Source organism: Heptranchias perlo, chromosome 3 (assembly GCF_035084215.1).
Source record: "Heptranchias perlo isolate sHepPer1 chromosome 3, sHepPer1.hap1, whole genome shotgun sequence".
In the NCBI taxonomy this organism is placed as follows: Eukaryota; Metazoa; Chordata; class Chondrichthyes; order Hexanchiformes; family Hexanchidae; genus Heptranchias; species Heptranchias perlo.
In genome coordinates this window covers 91065395-91082573 of record NC_090327.1, presented here as the reverse complement: position 1 = coordinate 91082573, position 17179 = coordinate 91065395, and the positions used below count along the sequence as shown (strand labels likewise).

General features: G+C 41.0%; 1 protein-coding gene across 1 annotated transcript in view; it reads left to right on the top strand.

The window, feature by feature from the left end:
* csmd3b (CUB and Sushi multiple domains 3b) overlaps positions 1 to 17179 on the top strand; it is a 1733930-nt gene that overhangs the window by 1155959 nt on the left and 560792 nt on the right. Inside the window, exon 10 of the mRNA XM_067976258.1 lies at positions 13996 to 14117. Coding sequence (XP_067832359.1) covers positions 13996 to 14117 — 122 coding nt within the window. The remainder of the gene's footprint in view (positions 1 to 13995; positions 14118 to 17179) is intronic.

Genomic DNA, 17179 nt, shown 5'->3' with positions numbered 1-17179 from the left:
GATGAAGTACACATTGCAGCAGTTATGATGGGATGTACCAGCTTATGGACTTCTGTGGAGGAACTATTTGTTTATGAATTCAATTTGCTTTCACAACAGGTAAACAGTGGAAGGTTTTTGTGTAGTGCATGCCAATGTAAACACACGCCAATTAAGAATGGGAAAAGCACACTACTCAACAAAATCAGTAAAGCAAATACAATGGGGCAGAAATTGCTTGGAAAAGAATGGTGAGCTCAACAGCGCTCATTGTTGTTAGTGGCGAAATCGAGGAGTAAGTTCCGGCATTCGCACTTGCGCAGCAAAACGCGGAAATCCAGTACTTGCTCATACTGGTTTGCCGGCGATATAACAGCTTCAAATTAAAATTATATCGCAATCAGTGAAATCATTGAAAAAGCGGCAACTTGCTCATCTGCCCAGCTGGAAACTAAGTAATATCGCCACAAAGCAGGCACGCTTAAAAATACAAGGTCTAAACTAAGTTTTAATAGTGCAGTAAGTCTTTATGACTGCCAAACAATGAAATATTAACTTTTAAAAATGTGGAGTCTCATTACGCGTTATTTTAATAGTTTTTGGTCATCAAAAAAAATGTAAATGAAAATATTAATTTTTTAAAACGTTTCTCTTTTATTTAATTTGATTATTTAATACCCTCTTTTTTCACTATCTATAACTGTTTTTACATTGATTTTATGACTGCCTGGTTTTCAAGTTGGAAGCCTGCAGAGACAGTATCAAAAATGCTGCAATCTCATTGGTTGAGGGGAGAGAGTGATCCTCTTGCTTCTCCCATGGGTCCGCGCTTCACTTGAACTGACACTGGGCTGTTCTCCGCTTCCTATTCGAGGAAGTGCTCGAATTAAAGCCCGGTAAGTAAGTTTGTTAATTTAAAATTATGGAGCAGCAGTAACCGTTACTTTGCCACTTCGAGCAATTTCTGCCCCGATATATTTTCTCTTTGATGTCTGGGAAACATGCACCCACTTGCTCTTCCATTTGGATTTACTTTATACCTTGCCGGTATAGTTTGAAATAAATTTATGCCAGTGTATTCACATGCCACACATTTAACTTTGGTACAAAGCCTCTCAGGCATCTCACTCCACTTTATTCTGATGTCAGTTTGGGCCCTGATACTAGATTCAGATTGCATTAATAAGATAACTGCAGTATTGGTGCACTAAAACTATTATTGTGTAAATCCGCTCTATAATTCCTGGGCTCAATACATCAATGCTTTTGATTTTTACACTAAATCTGCTGGTCATGATGCATTGAGCACACAAGTGAGCCATACAGTGATCACCAAAGTTAGTGACACAGGTATTGTTAACCATGTTTTGTTCTCCTACAAATGATTGGCCACTTTAGATCTTCTGTAACATTCCAATTCATGAGATAGGCTGAACAGGAAATTGGCATACAGTAATGGGTGTGTCATAATGAGTTATTTATACATTGAATGTAAAAAGAAGCTTTTAAATCCAGCAAAGAATCAGTGAGTCAGACGAGAAGAACAAACTTATGTAACTGATGAAATACTTCAACAAACAATTAATGTTGTCTGAATCATAAGACTGAGTCAAAAACATATTGATGAATATATAGACCTCAATGAACAAAAGTAAATATGCATTCCAGAATGAAAGAGCTGTTTACAACTGACCGGTGAAGCATTCTTCCATCACATAAGGCAAACCTTATCCAACATCCATTTGGGATTGGAATCATGACTGATTAGCCTCAATCTGCCATACCAAATCCATTTCAGTTTGTTTGGTTTTCAAATGGAATCAGGCCTTTGCTAATCAAAGCTTCAGCACTGCCCTATCAACGAACTGTAACTTCAAAGAACTCTGTAGAAGTTGAATCATGTGACTTGACATGCACATGTGGTGGCCAACCTACATTTTGTCCTTATCCACTCAGTTGAATTAGATGTGAATTCTGAAAATTAAACAGAATAGTAGATTTTACAAATTAGTGGTTCTGACACAGGATGTCCCACAACAGGACTGCATGTCGGGAAGTTGGACGCAAAGGCCAGGTTGATACACCCATTAAAATGAATAGACACAAAATCATACAGATCAGCCTGGCCTCCCCACACAAATTTCTGATACTCCCATTGTGCAAAACTCTGCGCCAGGAGCACTAATTTGTAAAATCAACCCAGTAGTTTGAATTACAGGGAGAAACTTTCAGTTTGGGTGCTGGGCGGGCATGATAACGGCAATGTGCACGCAGCTCCCTCCGAACAGGGGTTCGGGCCTCATTAATATTTTGTCGGCAATCTGCGGGCGCCTCGCTGCAGCTTGCTTGTTTTCTTGCGAGGAAAATCGGCCAGCTACCCCATGCAGCTGACCAGCAGGTAAGACCTGTTGGGAGGAGTGAGGATATCGTGATGGTACGAGAACTGGGGCTGGCAGCGGGCTGGAAGGTTTTTCTGGGACCTATAGGAACATTCCTGCTCTTCTTGGTCTCACAAAAATCTTTTTAAAAAACCCACAAAAAAATGTACCTTTTTGGGGAGGCCTCCAGTGGTCCCTTTAAAAATCGCCAAATTCACACCTGGAAAAATGGGACTGGCATGGGCCGTGCATGCTCCACCCATTGCTCTTAGAAAGTTACAATCCGGGACCCACAACATGCGTAGGGCCCTGATTTGCATATCTAAACAGCCTCCTGCCTGTTTTGAGTGGGGATGCTGGGTAACTATTTAAAGGCCTGACTACAAGTTGATTCAGGCGAGCAAATGGGTATAAAAGGTCGCCATCAAATTTTCAATTGTCGGTCAACTGTTTTTCAGGTGAGAAACCAGGCATCTGGCAGTTGAAAGTCTCCCCCACAGAGTTTCTTAAACTGGAATTATATAGTATCACATTTTATTTGTTTTATAGCTTTATTGATCTTCATAATAAAATATTTCAAAATATTTACATTTTGTTCATATCAGAAGCTCTGAAAGTGGAGAATTATGTAAATTATGATGCTATGTATTATATTACATTTTGGTCACTTTGAAGTTATGCAAAGCCTCAGATACAGCCGTAGATGATTTCCCAAGACCTAATTTTTGTACTCCACCCTACGTTGACTTGGGGGTAGCGTCAAAATAAATTAAAAATCTCACAAACCACAATGAATCCAAGTAGAAATAATGTTCATGTAAAATTTAGAGCAGAGTACTGAATGTGCTGTTTCCTCCTCAAACATGAAGCACCACTGCACTTGTGAAGGAACATAAGTCTAATTTCATTATCATCATGTGTCTATACCTGTGAAGTGAGAGGAAATCACAGTGCTACTGTTACTGGCAAGTATAACCCAGTTAGCAGTTGCAAAGCATTTTTTATGTGCAGTTTTTCTGAAGAATTTTAAGTGTTCATGCATAAAAATAAAATAAGCACCCTATACAGATGTATTTAAATGGAAGGATCATATCACAAATTGCAGCATGGTGGAATTATCAGTGCTGTGATAGTAGCCACCATGGCATTGTAAAATTTCTTTAATGAGAATTCTCAGATTCTTCAATTGTGTTGTCTGACTGTCTCCACATGTACATTTTTCCAAGTGCTGGCAAGATTGGTGGCTACTGGTCTGTTTAAAAGCTGTACTATACCAAATGCATAAATTTTAAAAGTATAAGTCACTATCTGTTATTATCAAAAAATATTGTAAGAGGTAATAATGATCTGGAACACATGTAGATCAGGGCTTTGCCACACTAGTCATTGATTTGGTGTTTAGTTTGCCTGATGTCAAACCAAGCATTGCGGGACAACCTTCACCACATGGACTGCAGCGGTTCAAAAAGGCGGCTCGCCACCACCTGCTCAAGGGCAATTATGGATGGGCAATAAATGCTGGCCTTGCCAGTGATGCCCACATCCCATGAACGAATAAAAAAAATCCAGTGAAGTTACCAACATGCCTCTCCGTTAATTATTGTCAAACCAATTTTTTATTCCATTACAGTGGAGTGCAACCTTTGCCCACTGCCCACGATGTTTTTTTTGATGTACTAGTTTTGCATGCGTAAGGATATCACAAATATCCTGTGCGACTGTTTTTCCGCAGTGTGTGTTGAAAATATTTAATGACATAAATCTCAGTTAATACTTTATCAATGACTCAAATGTGTTCATCAGTAACTATAAATGTTTTTGTTTAAATGAATGGCTGAAACAGATAAACCTGTCATTTATAACCAGGCTGGCTAGAGATACCATGGGGCTTTCACTGTCTTCTTTTCCTCTGCCAACTTCTGCAGCTGTCTATCAATTGTTGCTCTTCCATTCAGATCTCTCCATTTTTCAATCGCAATACTTCAGCTTTTCCTTCTCTTGTGCTCTTTCCTCTGTTGGGATCCACATCAGCTATATAATACAGGGATTATAGATAGGTTAAGTGAGTGAGCAAAAATTTGGCAGATGGAGTATACTGTGGGAAAATGTGAACTTGTCCACTTTGGCATGAGGAATAGAAAAGCAGTATATTATTTAAATGGCGAGAGATTGCAGAACTCTGAGGTACAGAGGGATCTGGGTGTCCTGGTACATGAATCACAAAGAGTTCATAGGCAGGTACAGCAAGTGATTAGGGAGGCAAATGGAATATTATAATTTATTGCAAGGGGAATGGAATATAAAAGTAGAAATGTTTTGCCACATTTGTACAGGGCATTGGTGAGACCACATCTAGAATACTGTGTGCAGTTTTGGTCTCCTTATTTAAGAAAGGACAGAATTGCTTTAGAGGCGGTTTAGAGAAGGTTCACTCAACTAATTCCTGGGATGAGGGGGTTATCTTATGAGGAAAGGTTGGACAAGTTGGGCCTGGATACATTGGAGTTTAGAAGAAGGAGATGATCTTATTGAAACATATAAGATCCTGAGGGGACTTGAAGGGGTAGATGCTGAGAGGATGTCTCCCCCTGTGGGAGAGACTAGAACTCGAGGCCACGGTTTAAAAATAAGGGGTCTCCCATTTAAGACTGAGATGAGGAGAAATTTTTTCTCTCAGAGGGTCGTAAGTCTGTGGAACTCCCTTGGATATTTTTCAGCTTGAGTTGGATAGATTCCTGATTAACAAGGGAGTCAAAGGTTATAGTAGGTAGATGGGAAAATAGGGTTGAGGTCACAATCAGATCAGCCATGATCTTATCAAATGGCAGAGCAGGCTTGAGGGGCCAAATGGCCTACTCCTGCTCTTAATTCGTATGTTCGTACACAGCTTGCTCATTGCAATCTGTTCATAATAGCATACATCGTGACTGAATGGAAGGCATTCCTTATTACTTCAGGATTGTTCATGATGTCATTTCAGCTGATACCTCACTGAAACTATTTCTCTCAAGAAAGGAATGAGACAACGGTGTCCGCTGTCATCCATCAAATTCAGTGTCTTCATCAGTGATGTGTTGGATGAGACCATAAGTGACAGCCTCACAGTGACAGTTTCAGGAATTTCTGAAAGAATTGTGGTGCTTCTTTACAGATTATATGTTATTACTCGACTGACTTGCAGATCGGGTGCACTCCATTTTGAACATTGGGCTAACTCAGTGGTATTTGGTGTCTCTAAGTGCAGTATTATTGCTTTGCACAGCTCAAGAAGACATCTAGAAACTATTGATTGGAAGATATAAGAGATATCAGTTTCAATTATTGATTCATATCAATACTTGGAAGCTCTAGTACCTGCCAAGTTTATCTTCGACATGGTTCTCTGGGAAGGGGGTGAAGCATAATTAGGTCTTTCTCATTTTTCTGTATTAACAGTAAGGTCCTGGTGCTTAAAAGGCATGTCTCCGGAAGAATGGGTCAGCAGCACCCTCAACGTCAGTGTGTAGAACTTACCTCCCGATTCCCGCCAGCATTCCACCCACCGCCATTTTGATTGCAGCCTTCGGATAAGTGGCCGGAAGCAGGCAGAAGCCTCATCATACAATGCAAATCAGGGTCCTGTGACATCAATAAGACCCCAATGCAATTTTCAAGTACCAGTTGGTGGAGCGCGTTTATTAATGGTCTTCCTGGTCCCACAAAAATCGACCTGCCCAATGCCCGACCCTCCACTACCTGAGCCTGGGATTGTCTTTCCCCCTTAACTCAACCAGCTCAACTCCAGGGTGAAGCGGCCAGATTTCCATGGGTTGCTCCATCATTTGCTTGCACACTGATGCCTGCACCTTGGATTTCCTTTAATTTTTGCCTTTTGCTTCTTAGTCCTTAGTCCTTACTCCCTACAACTGTAGATCAGTTCAACAGGACAAACCAATACAATGTCATCAATAATTTTAATGATTACAGTATAACTAACTACAAACAGTAACATGGCAGTAAGTACAAACGATGGCTTTTACCCCGATCCTTTGAATACGAATCATGTGTTGAAACTCTTTTCTCCCGTTCTGCTCTTCCCCCTTAAGGCAGTTCTTTCTGTACCTCCAACGCCATGTGATATGACCAAGATATGATCCGCCCTCAGCCAATCAATGACACTGTAGCCCATTTAATCCATGTATGGCCATGCTTCCATTTTGTTTCTCCCTGACTCTTTTCAGCAGTTTTCCAGCAGACACAACTTAAACTGTCTTACTGCAGTTTGTTTTAGGATTACACAGCCTTGGTAAAGACTGCTAATGGATTGTCCGACTGGATGAGCAAAAATTTCCTCCAACTAAATATTGGGAAGACCAGAGCCATTGTCTTTGGTACCCGCTGCAAACTCCATTCCCTGGCCCCTAACTCCATCCCTCTCCTTGGCCGCTGTCTGAAGCTGAATCAGACCATTCGCAACCTTGGTGTCCTATTTGACCTGAGATGAGCTTCCGACCACACATCCTCACCATCACTAAAACCGCCTACTTCCACCTCCGTAACATCACCCGCCTTCGCCCCCTGCCTCAGCTCATCTGCTGCTGAAACCCTCATCCATACCTTTATTACTTCCAGACTGGACTATTCCAATGGTCTCCTCCCATCTTCCACCTTGATAAACTTGAGCTCATCGAAAACTCTGCTGCCCGTATCCTAACTCGCACCAAGTCCCGTTCTCCCATTACTCCTGTGCTCACTGACCTACGTTGGCTCCTGGTCTGGGAATGCCTCCTGTGAAGCGCAATGGGATATTTTACTATGTTAAAGGCACTATATAAATGCAAGTTATTGTTGTTGTTGGGTTGAAGTGCCTTTTGAGCTTCCCAAACACTGAAAGTTCCGCCACCTCTTTTTAATTGTCCCCTTCCCTTTAAATTTTACTTATGTGCAATTTTCCAGTTCAGCCACTAGCGTGCTTTCTGCATCCATTCAAATTTGTAACTGGAGCTATGATAATGAGCTGAACTTGAAAAATTGGATGCAAACAGTCCACTTCTATTTGAATTCTTAAAATCCTATTTCTAACCAGTTGGACCTGAATTGTACCCATAGTGGAAAATCTAAGCTGGTTTCTTTAAAGAAGTCTATGTAATTTTTTCTGTATAAATTATTATTTTACGAGATGACCCTAACACACTTATGACTTTGGGATGAAATTTCTACTCCCCCCACCACCCCCCCAAAAAAATAACAAAATGCCTGGATTGTTTTCGTCACGATGAGCAAACTACAAATAAAATTGCAGGAACACACTTTTTTGCAACATGCAAATCCTGGCAATGCAATTTCATTTGCAGTAATAAAAAAAAGTAGCTAATCACAGGGTAAATGCAACAGTGCTCCTACAATGTTTCTCAAGCAGCTAATAAGCCATTTAATGAGTAATGAGCCACCTAATTAGTATAATTCTTGAAAAGTTCATTAATCCAGCTGTGCTGTATGCAACTCCAGTGGAGAATTGCCGAACACCTGCAGATAAAATCCTGATTTTCCCACAGGTCACTGCATGTGTTTCGGCCTCCTGTGGTTGTCAGTTCCTGACTTTACTCTTCAAGAAAGTTTTAGATGCGAATTCTAGTATTAGTTTCTACATAGCAGTCTGATCCCGAGCAGCGTCCTGGCCATCATTTATCCCTCAACCAACACCACTCAAACAGTTTAATGGTCATTTATACAGTTTATGGGACCTTGCCATGTGCAAATTGGTTGCCATGTTTCTCTGCATTATAACAGTGACCACACTTCAAAAGTAATTCATTGGCTGTAAAGCACATTGAGGTCATGAAAGGAGCTATATAAGTGCAAATTCTTTCTTTCCAATCAAATTATTTTGGTGCACCACATTATTTTTAGAATTTTATTTTTTTAAGTTGCAAATTTATTTTGTAGCAGAACAAAACTACGATATAAAACAGAGATGCATATTTTATTGATTCAGTGGTGGTAACTGTAGGACATGTTGGCAAAATTGCAGATTAAGAGAAAACTGATTTTCAAAAAACCTAAAGTTCTGGTATCTGTAGAAAAATTCTCATTAGCGATTATCCTACTGATTAAATGAGTATTCTTTGCTGTTGACTTTACCTTGCTTGTAGTAAACCTACATCACCTGTTTATATGGTGCCGTAATGTGAGAATAAAACTTCTTCAAATTGTCAAGAATTCCGTAACTAGATGAATTTATGTGAAAGGGAATGTTGTTTGAATAAGGTACTGAAAGTTTGCATTTAATTATATATTATTCCAATATTTGTGTAACCTGTGATGGTTGTAGGGGGAATATGAAGGGTATTGCTGTACATTTTAGGGTTGTTTGACAAAAATCTAGTATGTGCATCATCCATAGAGTTATCATTGAGTTTACAGGCCAAGTGTGTTAACTTTGAAATGAAATAAATCTCAGATTTCTGTTTTCAACTATCAGCAAAGATCTGCATTGCATTATGTGGAAGAAAATATTTGGCTACTTCTTCAAATTTACCAAAGAGATTTGGATTTATTTATTTAAGATTGAGACTTATTGCAAGAAAAGTCAGAGTTGAGAAAAGACAATTCAACCCATTGAAGGTCACCCCGCCAGTATGTTCGCTCTTCCCAATTGTATTTTGAGTGACCCAATGTTTTTGCCTCTACTACTTTGCTTGGTAGATTGTTCCAAACATTTAGCACGCAGAGTAAAGAAGTTCTTCCCAATATCTGTTCTAAATTTGCTTCTCATTAATTCAATATCGGTTCTTTAAAATGTATTATGTTATTTGCATATGCTGCTATTTACTTTATGGAATGCTTTGAATAATATTTTGGATCTATGTCTATACCATTTAATATTTTATTTACGTCAGTAAGGTGCCCTTAATTGCCTTCTTTTCAGATGTTAATGCTTAAGCTTTTGTCATGTTACATCAGAAGTTTTTACATTTAGGCTGAGTGTTGTTATTTTCTGTACCTTTATGAATGCATTTATAGTTTAAGACAGTATGCTTTATATTATTATATGTTAAAAATGCCAGCAATTATTGAAATTGTCAAACAAAGTAAGCTGAAACATATTAAGGGATAATGTATTTTCCAAATTTTCTTTCCTTTGCCTCTCGTCTACCCCTTAGTTCCTCATAAAAACACAGGAACAGGAGTAGGCCATTTAGCCCCTTGAGCCTGTTCCGCCGTTCAATGAGATCATGGCTGATCTGTGACCTAACTCCATATACCCGCCTTAGCCCCGTATCCCTTCATACCTTTGGTTAGCAAAAATCCATTAATGTCAGATTTAAAATTAACAATTGAGCAAGGATGAACCGTCGTTTGCGGAAGAGAGTTCCGAACTTCTACCACCCTTTGCGTGTAGAGTGTTTCCTAACTTCACTCCTGAAAGTCCTGGCTCTAACTTTTAGGCTCTGTCCCCTAGTCCTAGACTCCCCAACCAACAGAAATAGTTTCTCTCGATCTACCCTATCAATTCCCTTTAATATCTTGAAAACTTCGATCAAATCACCCTTAATTTTCTAAATTCCAGGAAATACAACCCTAGTTGTGTAATCGCTCCTCGCAATTTAACCCTTGGAGTCCAGATATCATTCTAGTAAATCTACGCTGCACTCCCTCCAAGGCCAATATATCCTTCCTAAGGTGCGGTGCCAAGAACTGAACACAATACTCCAGGTGCGGTCTAACCAGAGCTTTGTATAGCTGCAGCATAACTTCTACCCCCTTGTATTCTCGTCCTCTCGATATAAAGGCCAGCATTCCATTAGCCTTTTTGATTATTTTCCCTAATTGTCCATGACATTTTAATGGTCTATGTACATGGACCCTTAAGTGTCTTTGGACCTCCACTGTCACCATTTAGAAAGTACTCTGATCTATCCTTTTTAGGTCCAAAGTGGATGGCCTCACACTTGCCTACATTGAAATCCATTCACTTAATCTTTTAATATCTCTCTGTAATTTTATGCTTCCATCTACACTGCTACAATGCCGCCTAACTTTGTGTCATTGGCAAACTTGGATATGTGGCTCTGCATCCCATCATCTAAGTCGTTAATAAATACAGTGAATAGATCCCTGTGGGACTCCACTAGTCACATCCTGCCAATTTGAGTACCTGCCCATTATTCCTACTCTCTGTCTCCTGCCAATCAACCAATTTGCCAACCAGGTCAATAATTTGCCCTCAATTTCATGAGCTTCAACTTTAACTGACAGTCTCTTATGAGCGACTTTATCGATTGCCTTCTGGAAGTCCATATAAACAACATCAATAGACATTCCTCTGCCCACTACTTTAGTCACTTCTTCAAAAAAAATTCAATCAGGTTCGTCAGGCATGACCTACCCGATACAAATCCATGCTGGCTCTCTCTGATCACCGGAAACTTTTCATGGTGTTCAGTCACTCTATCCTTAATTATAAACTCTAGTAATTTCCCAACAACGGATGTTGGACTAACTGGTCTATAATTCCCTGGTTTCCCTCTCTCACCTTTCTTAAATGGTCGAGTGACATGAGCAGTCGTCCAATCTAAAGGAACGGTTCCTGAATCCTAACTTTGGAAGCTTACAGTTCGGGCTTCTGCAATGTTCTCACTTACTTCCTTTAAAGCCCTGGGCTGGAAACCACCTGGTCCTGTGGATTTGTCAATCGTTAGTTGCCATTATTTTCTTCATTACTGTTAATTTGCCTACGTTAATTCTGGTGAGTCCCCGTCTCTGATTCAAAATTAGTTTTCTTGGGGTGCCCAGTATGCTATCCTCTTCCTCTACCGTAAATACTGACTCAAAGTAATTATTTAACATGTCTGCCATTTCCTTATTCTCATTTACAATATCACCATTATCAGTTTTTAAGGGGCCCACTCTCTTTTTCCTAATATAATTGTAAAAAAATTCTGTGTTGACTTTGATATCCCTTGCAAGTTCCTTTTCATACTCCCTTTTTGTAGCTCTTACTATCTGTTTTACCACCCTTTGCTGTTCTTTGTATCTCTCCCAGTCGCCATGATCTGTGCTACTTTTTGCATTTTTTGTATGCTTTTTCTTTTCGTTTTATGTTGTCCCTTACCTCTTTTGTAGTCCATGGCTGTTTTTTTTGGCAAGAGCTCTTGCCCCTTAGGGGCATAATCGGGTTCTGTATCATGTTAAGTTCTTTTTTGAACACCTCCCACTGATCTTCTGTCATTTTACCCATTTACAGATTTGCCGAGTTTACTGTGGACAGTCTCTGTCTCATTCCATTGAAGTCGGCATTTCCTAAATTTAGAATCTTAGTAGCTGATACGGGTTACTCCCTTTCAAACACAAAGTTGAACTCGATCATATTATGATCGCTATTAGATAAATGTTCACGCACCGTTAGGCAGTTAATTAAATCTGGCTCATGGCTCATTACTCATTATTAAATCTAATATGGCCTGCCCCCTTGGTGGTTCTAGGACATATTGTCGCAGAAAGCTGCCCTGAACACACTGAAGCAATTCACTACCTTTTGACATGAGCTCATCTGCTTATCCCCATCAGTATGAAAGTTAAAATCCCCCCATTAAAACCACTCTGCCTTTGCTACATGCTTGTCTAATTTCTACATTTATACATTCTGCCACTTCACAGCTGCTACCAGGGGGCCTATACACAACTCCCACTACAGTCTTAAATCCTTTTCTAATTCTACCCATAAAGTCCCCACTGCCTGCTTACCTCTCATTATATCATCTCTTATCATTGAAGTAATCTCATCCTTAATCACTAAGGCAACTCCTCCCCCTCTATCAGTTTCCCTATCCTTCTTATAGACCTTATAACCTGGTAGATTCAGTTCCCAGTCCTGACCATCTTGCAGCCATGTCTCAATAATGGCTACCCATGTTGTACTCTCTCAGTTGAATTTGTGCCTGCAATTCATTTAATTTGTTCCTTATACTCTGTGCGTCTTTATAAAGAATGCTTATTTGGGCTACACACCCTAACCTGTCCTTCTGCTCGAATGTTGTTTTTCTCTCACATTTCTTATTTCTTTCTCCCAATTGAATTACTGTACATTTTCTAGTTTTCCCTTTACCTGCAGTGCCTGAAGCATAATTTCTGACTATTACTTTACTCTGTTCCTTTTTGTTTGTTTTAGAATTATTATTTATACCACCTTTGCCACCTGAGACCCACCCATTTATTAGTTTAAACTCCTTCTGACCGCCCTATTTATCCTTTCTGCTCGGACCCTGGTCCCAGCCCGGTTCAGGTGGAGCTCGTCGCGATGATACAGTTCCTTCCTGTCCCAGTACCGGCACCAGTGTCCCATGAAATGGAACCACTTTTTCCCACACCACTCCTTCAGCCACGTGTTCACCTCCCTAATCTGTTTATCCCTATGCCATTTTGCATGTGGCTCAAGTAATAATCCAGAGATTATAACCCTTGAGGTCCTGTTTATTAAGTTATCTCCTAGCTTCTGGTACTCTTTGTACAGGACCTCTTGCCTACTCTTCCTACTCTTTCCTATGTTTTTGGTCTCAACGTGGACCATAACAACTGGATCCTTCCTCTCCCTCTCCAATATCCTTTCAAGCCGGTTCAAGATGTTCCTCACCCTGGCACCAGGTCGGCAACATACCATGTGGGACTCTCAATCCTGCTTACAAAGGATGCTATCTGTCCCCCTCATTGAATCCCCTACAACCACCATGTCATGTTTCACCTCATCCTCCTCCCTTTGGACAGCTTCCTGCTCTAGGGTTCCATGGTCAGCATTATGGCTGTCCTCCTGACAGTTTTCATCCTTAGGTTTGGACTCCTGTAGGGTACCATTCCATATTTGCCCTGTAGTGCCTCATCCAAGTTGCCATTATTCATATATGAGGCTAGATAGTGAGTGTAGGCAGACTATCTGACCATGGAGAACATCACAGTCAAGCTTGTTCCTATTCTTGCCTGGCGTGTACTTCCAGAAGGGGGTCACTATTTAATGACCAGGAGCTCTGATTTTTTTAGCCGCCCTAACCTGGGTGCTGAGGCCAATTTTAGTACCCCTAATGCTGAAATCAGTTATCTCAGCAAACCCAGTGATCTGATCTTGTACTTTCTGGTCTACATGGCTAAATTCCACACTGTTTTTGTAAAAAGATAAAGCCACTCATATATAATTTGTACCTTCAGGTCACAGATCATAAAACTCTAAGTTAGGGTATGACTCATTCACCAGATTTTACAATACTTGTCCTTTGTCATTGAAGTGCATAGGCCGAGAGTGAACTCCAAACACTTATCGACATAGGAAGTCTTTAATTCTAAAAAAAAATGTTTGTAATGCATTTTCTCATAATATAAGCAAACTTTTGAACAATATGTAATAAAGTTCTGAAATTATGACTGAAGTTATGTGCCGGGAAATTTCTCGGGAGTTCTCTGGATCGGCTGCTGTAACTTCAGCAGAAAATTGCTGGAAACCCCATTTACACGTCTGTCCTGGGTTTCCGAAGTTACTGTGGCCGATCAGGAGAATCCCCAAAGAAATTCCTGGTAATGTTGTCTAAGTAGAAAGCTCAACATTTTTATGGACTGTTTTCTTTGTTACGTTAGCAGGGTCATGCTTAACAATCTTGTTTATCTTTTCCAGTAAAAACTTGTGGAGTTAATCTGCACGGTCCAGCTGGTACCTTTGTGTCTCCCAATTTCCCCTTTCAATATGACAGTAATGCTCAGTGTGTCTGGATAATAACAGCACTAAGCCCTAAAAAGGTAAGTGACAACAAAACATATGTGCATTTGAACGTTAGTAATGCCACACTTTTCTTTTGTAAAAGAAGCAATGCTCAATGCTAATTATAGGGGGGAAATTTCCTACATTCTTTACTTAGAGCAAAATCATAAACCAATGCTTTTAAATTCTGCTAGAAATAGTAATTAAAGTAAAGCTTCCTGTCATGTTAACAAGATCACTAACACATACCAACTCCATTGCCAAACTGTTAATTTGTATATACCATCTACATAATATGCACAGTGATATGGTCCCTCATATTAAGATTTAAATTTGCTCTAGTCTGGCACGAAGAGATATTCCAGGCCACTTCCTTTCAGTTTATCACCTGTAATCATTGAAGAGGTTGTTTTGCTAATTTAAAATGTGTCATCGAGCAATGCACAGAAAGGCAGGTTCAACCTGAGAATGCAGTAAGAATGCCAGCAAGGTTGTTAATGCTTCAAATGCCCTGACAACTTTATTGCTCTTGTAAAATTTATAGTTGTATAACGAGCCTCTGTGTTGAAAAGGAAGGTTTTTATGGAGCTTAAGTGAATACATCAACAATTTCATCCCAGTGTTAGTAACTGTTCTTATTTCTGTGGAGTCCAAAATGCTTATTTCATTCAGGTTGATCAGAATTTCACTTGATGTTGATGTTTCTAAAATCATCTTACGATCGTACCACATTAGGAAATTCTCTTTGTGAAAATAGAGGCTGCTGTTTGTATAAAAATTCCACCTGATCTAGGTTATTGAGGACAAAGAATTATAGATGTCTGAGTATAGTATAATCTTTGCTGAAAAGATATTTGGGGAGAATTGCAAAAGTGAAATTTTGATAGAGATGTCATTGGGAGAAGGTTATTTTTTCAATTGACCATAACCACCTCCATTCTAAGGATGGAAGTAGATTTCTGCTATTATCTATAATTGCATAGATGTGACAACCCCCATCTCGTAACCATGGCAACAGTTAAGGTTGCTCTAAGCTATCGTGGTAGTGACATTAAAATTCCAATGGTTGCCAAATGGGGCGCAGGGCAGAATATAGTTGAAGGAGACACAAGGACCTTGTGCAACAGCAGAATATAAAACCTGCTGTTTAAAGAAGCATTGACAGCACTGGAGGAAGCAGGCAACCTGGGCAAGAAGGATGGCAGGAAAAACCAAAAGGAGAGCAGCCAACTTCAGGGAGTCTGACCTGGGTGTCCTCCGAAAGGAGAAATGGGCTGTTTGGGGTTGGGATTCGGTACTGGAGACTTTTCACAACTTGTGTGCATCTATGGAGATAGGTGATTGTGGCAATCAGTGACACCTTTTTGTCCCAGAATTCCTTTGCAGTCCATGAATAATTTTAATGAGGAGATGGGGAACAGATAGTTCTAATGAGGGTTTTTTTTACTTGTGAGACACAAGAACACAAGGGTGTCAAAGGATTCAGAGGTGAAAGTGGGATCTGACAGTGGAATACTGAGGCTCTGTAGAAGTCAGTTCCTGGCTGAAGAGACTGCGGGCTCAGCCACAGGTGATCAAAAAAGAAGAATGCTGAATGAGCTTTGAGAACCTGAGGACTTGAGATAGATGACAGGGGTAATGGCTGATTCCAATGGCATTCCCTCTGCCAATACTCAAACATGATAAGACACAATGCAGTGCTACCTCAAGCAAATGCCATTGCCAGGAACATAAGTACCCATCACATCCGCATCAATCAGTGCATCCAACATGGATGTTTTGAACACTGACCTTCAGCCATCAGGGGACCATTTGGGAGAATAATGGTAGGTTCCAAGATCTTCGGGGAGCCACCTCTTGAGATCAGAAGGACACCATCAGGTTGATCATGGGCACTCAGATCCAAGACCCAGCACAAGTAACATGACTAGAGGTCACCTTTATAATGATGTCCTCTCTCCTGATGACAACTCAGGTGCCTCTTCTAGCCACGCCCCTTAGAAGCCTCCTCATGAAGGTGTTAGAATACCTTGCAGACTGCCCACACACCTGCACAGGTGACATAGCCTACTGAAGAATCCTACTGGGACTCAAAACCCTGAGATCGAATCACCTTGGCCCCACAGCACAGCCAAGCACCACAGACATCCCTGGCTCTCGGGTATCACCTCGACACAGCATCATGATTTAAGAACAGGATTGAGGCACATGGCTAGACATGGTGAAGAAAGAAGAATTTGCTGGAAACATAAATGTGCACAGTAAAACCAACTTGTGGCAAGAACTGCATTGTTCCGGTGTATGTTTATTCTTTGTTTGGCTTTTATGTTTGAGAGGATGTTTAGAGATCAGTTTGCTACAAGAAACAGAGACGTAGGGCAGGATTTTAATCGGGGAAAATGGGTGGGTTTGGGGTCGGGGGGCATTGAAAATTGCAACAATTTCAGACCCGCCCCCCACCCGCCCACTTCCGGTTTTCACTGGGGCGGAACGAGGGCGGGGGGGGGGGCAACCATCCTGTTCTCAGGCGGCGGGGTTGGTCACTAAAACCTTTCAAGGAGGCTGTGGACCTCCATCTTGAAAGGTTTTGCAATTTCAACCCCTGGGGGCCGGGATTCCCGGGCCTTCTCCTTCATTCCATGTGAGAGGAGGCGAGAAGGCCCGAAACTGCAGGTAAGTGCCTTAACAGCACAGCTTGGGGCCCCAGAGGAGCAGGAGTACTTCCCCCAGGCCCAACAAGCCTACCTGCAGCGACACCCCAAACGATCGCGACACTCCTCCCCCCCCCCCCCCCCCACCTCCCCAACGGTCACGACACCACCCCCCTCCCCAACAGTCACGACGACGCCAACCCCCCCGCGACGGTCACGACCCCCCCCCCCAACAGTCATGACGCCCTCCCCTCCGCCAAACAATCGCGATGCGCTCTTCCTATCTCCAGCATAGTTCCGCGCATTTGAATTCTGGATAAATTTTAATGTCGGGAGAGTGGTTTTTTTGCTACCATTCAAAAGTAAGTTTCATAGTTTTTACATTTAGCTTTGCACTATTTGAAATGATTGTGCTGTGAGTGTAAGCTAAATCAATACATGACTACATC